Genomic DNA, 2500 nt, shown 5'->3' with positions numbered 1-2500 from the left:
TATAAAACCACCAGTGTCAGCTGGACTTCCTGGAATTCCTTCTGCCGCAGCTCTTGCATCCTTGCCCCCCAATATAGCTATTCCAGGATATGCTTACCCCTATGCTCCATTTGGATATCCCATCCCCATGCAGCTCCCCTATGGTGGACAGCCCACTCGCCCCTTAACTCAACGATCTCAATCACCTCTACAGCGGCCGAGTAGCACTGGACCGCCTGCCCCAACTACAGTAACAAATCCAAGTAGGCTTTCTCCTAACCCTATGCCCCTTTCCACTGGGTCTTCCACAATAACCACCACCTCAACCACCACCAAACCGTCGCCGACCCTCGGGGTGCATCCTCCCCCGCCACCACCTCACCTTGGACCGCCAGTATACCCTAGTCGCACTGGAGGTCTTCCTCCACATATTTCTTCTCCCAGCAAGCTGCCATCTAGTCAGCCATCAATAGTGCCTGCTGGTATAAGACCAACTGTGCCTGCTGTTGGTTTGCCTGGAATGTCCCCAGGACTAGTACCAGGTATGTCTCAGGGCATGTCTCAAGGCATGGCACACAGAATGTCACCAGGTATGGTCCCAGTGACATCAGGAGGGCCTCCACCCTTACCAACTCCCCCTGCAGCACACACAGGGCCTGTGGTCAAACCCCCCACCATGCCAACCAATTTGGCTCCTGTGCCTGGCCCATCCCCCAGCCAACCACCCACTACCCAGGCACTTCCTGCTACGGTACAACCCAGCCATCCAGTGTACACTGGGGGCCCACCACCTTCGATTGGTCCAAGTGGTGCAATCCATGATGGAGATGAGCAAGATGATGAAGATGAGGCTCCACAACACAGGGAACCCTCACCAGAACCTAAGATTGAAGATTCTGAATTTCATCGGTCTGAAAGTGCCATGTAAGTAATCTTTTGAGCCCTTTTCAATTGAGATTTCTGACAGAAAAGAAATGAAAGATGATCTTTACTGTTATTATTCTCTTTTATCATTGTATATTTTCACTCTGTTTACAGCTTCTTGCGGCACTGGAATCGAGGGGATTACAACTCGTGTACTCGCACAGATCTCACCTTCAAGCCTGTTCCTAACAGCCAGCTAGCACGAAAACGAGAAGAAAGACTTAGAAAACAAGCAGAAAAAGAGAAAGAGGAGAGGGAAAGACTACAGGTAGTATATCATAGTCTTTTGTAATCAGTGTCTGTGTTTGGTGATATGTGAATATAAAGTTGAAAATCGATATTACAGGACAGAGATTCTGTACTTTACTGAATTCAATTGATGTTTAGTGCTGCAGTAGATGAAATAACTCTCCAATGAGAAGTGGTATGATAGAGATAGAGGGTTTTGTACATTAGGAAGACAAATATTGGATTTTGATTTTCAGAGGAAAGCTAGTACACCAGACAAACGGGAGACTCCAAAACCTACAAGTTCAGGGGAGAGCAGCTCCATCTATGGGAGTATGCAGCCAAGAAACCCTGTTGATACTCCTGCATTGAACAGACTGAGGTAACTTAGTTTCCATTATGTAACATCTTAACCCTATGACGATGGTGCGTCACACTCGTGTGACACAGCCAAACTCCCGATGCCGGGGCGTCATGCCAGTGTGACGATTTCAATGCAATATTGCAATCAACCGGCATAGGGGTCTTCGCGTAGCGAGTGCCCCGTCGGGAAAGGGTTAACAAGTTTATGTATGATCGTAGTAAATTGTCTATTCTTGTGTGTGTGGGGGGGAAACATTATAATGCTTACTTATCACTGTGTATGTTAAAGTATGTTTTTACTCTAAAGAATGTTGTTCCAGTTTGAATACTTTTATGGGTGAATGTATTCCATTTTTAAACCTGTAATTAATAAAGTGATTAATTAAGTAGGCATGAATACATGTCCATTTCCTGGAAAGCCATGCTATTTCAAGGAACTAATTGTTGACAAGATTCATGCCCACCACCACCACCACTTCCTCTACGACTATAAATACTACTTTGATTATGAAGATGAAGTGTATAATTTCTCTAATACTTATTTTTTTCATTTTCACAGTGATTATGCTCGTCCTCATGCTGGGCTGTCCCCTGGTTCTGTGCGACCGCCCACAATAGGCCTACCTCCTGCACTACCAGGTGCTCCACCTGGTCTAGACTTGCTGCATTTTGGCAGCATGGCAGCATTGTATCCCCCTGGCTCACAAGAAAGAATGGAGCTTGAAGCAAGAGAGCGTGAACTAAGAGAACTGAGAGACAGAGAGATCTCAGATCGCATCAAGCAAGAAATTATGAAGAGACCAATGAATCCGCTCGATGCAGGCCACCCTCACAGTTTGTCCCCCCATTGGATAAGTGCCAGTCGGTTCCCAGGCTTCAGCCCCCCAGTGTCCCTGCCCTCAGGATTTCATGGGCATGGACTGTATGCTCCGAGCCCCTCAGCATCTTCAGCTCTCATCGCAGAGAGGGATAGGCTGGAACGTCTCGGTAAGTACATGACCCACTC

General features: G+C 47.1%; 1 protein-coding gene across 7 annotated transcripts in view; it reads left to right on the top strand.

The window, feature by feature from the left end:
• The window catches only part of LOC122267757 (uncharacterized), a 35701-nt gene that overhangs the window by 12751 nt on the left and 20450 nt on the right, over positions 1-2500 (top strand). For all 7 annotated transcript variants that reach the window (XM_086550616.1, XM_086550621.1, XM_086550620.1 and 4 more), the window contains exons 13-16: positions 1-903; positions 1018-1171; positions 1389-1513; positions 2054-2481. The exon at positions 1-903 is cut by the window's left edge and continues 1448 nt beyond it. In XM_086550616.1, the coding sequence (XP_086406742.1) occupies positions 1-903; positions 1018-1171; positions 1389-1513; positions 2054-2481 (1610 nt within the window). The remainder of the gene's footprint in view (positions 904-1017; positions 1172-1388; positions 1514-2053; positions 2482-2500) is intronic.

Source organism: Penaeus japonicus, unplaced genomic scaffold, assembly GCF_977035675.1.
Source record: "Penaeus japonicus unplaced genomic scaffold, GWHDUDI00000001_assembly GWHDUDI00000024, whole genome shotgun sequence".
NCBI classification, from domain to species: domain Eukaryota; kingdom Metazoa; phylum Arthropoda; class Malacostraca; order Decapoda; family Penaeidae; genus Penaeus; species Penaeus japonicus.
Note: the sequence above shows the minus strand (reverse complement) of the source record. Positions and strands in the feature narration are given on the sequence as shown.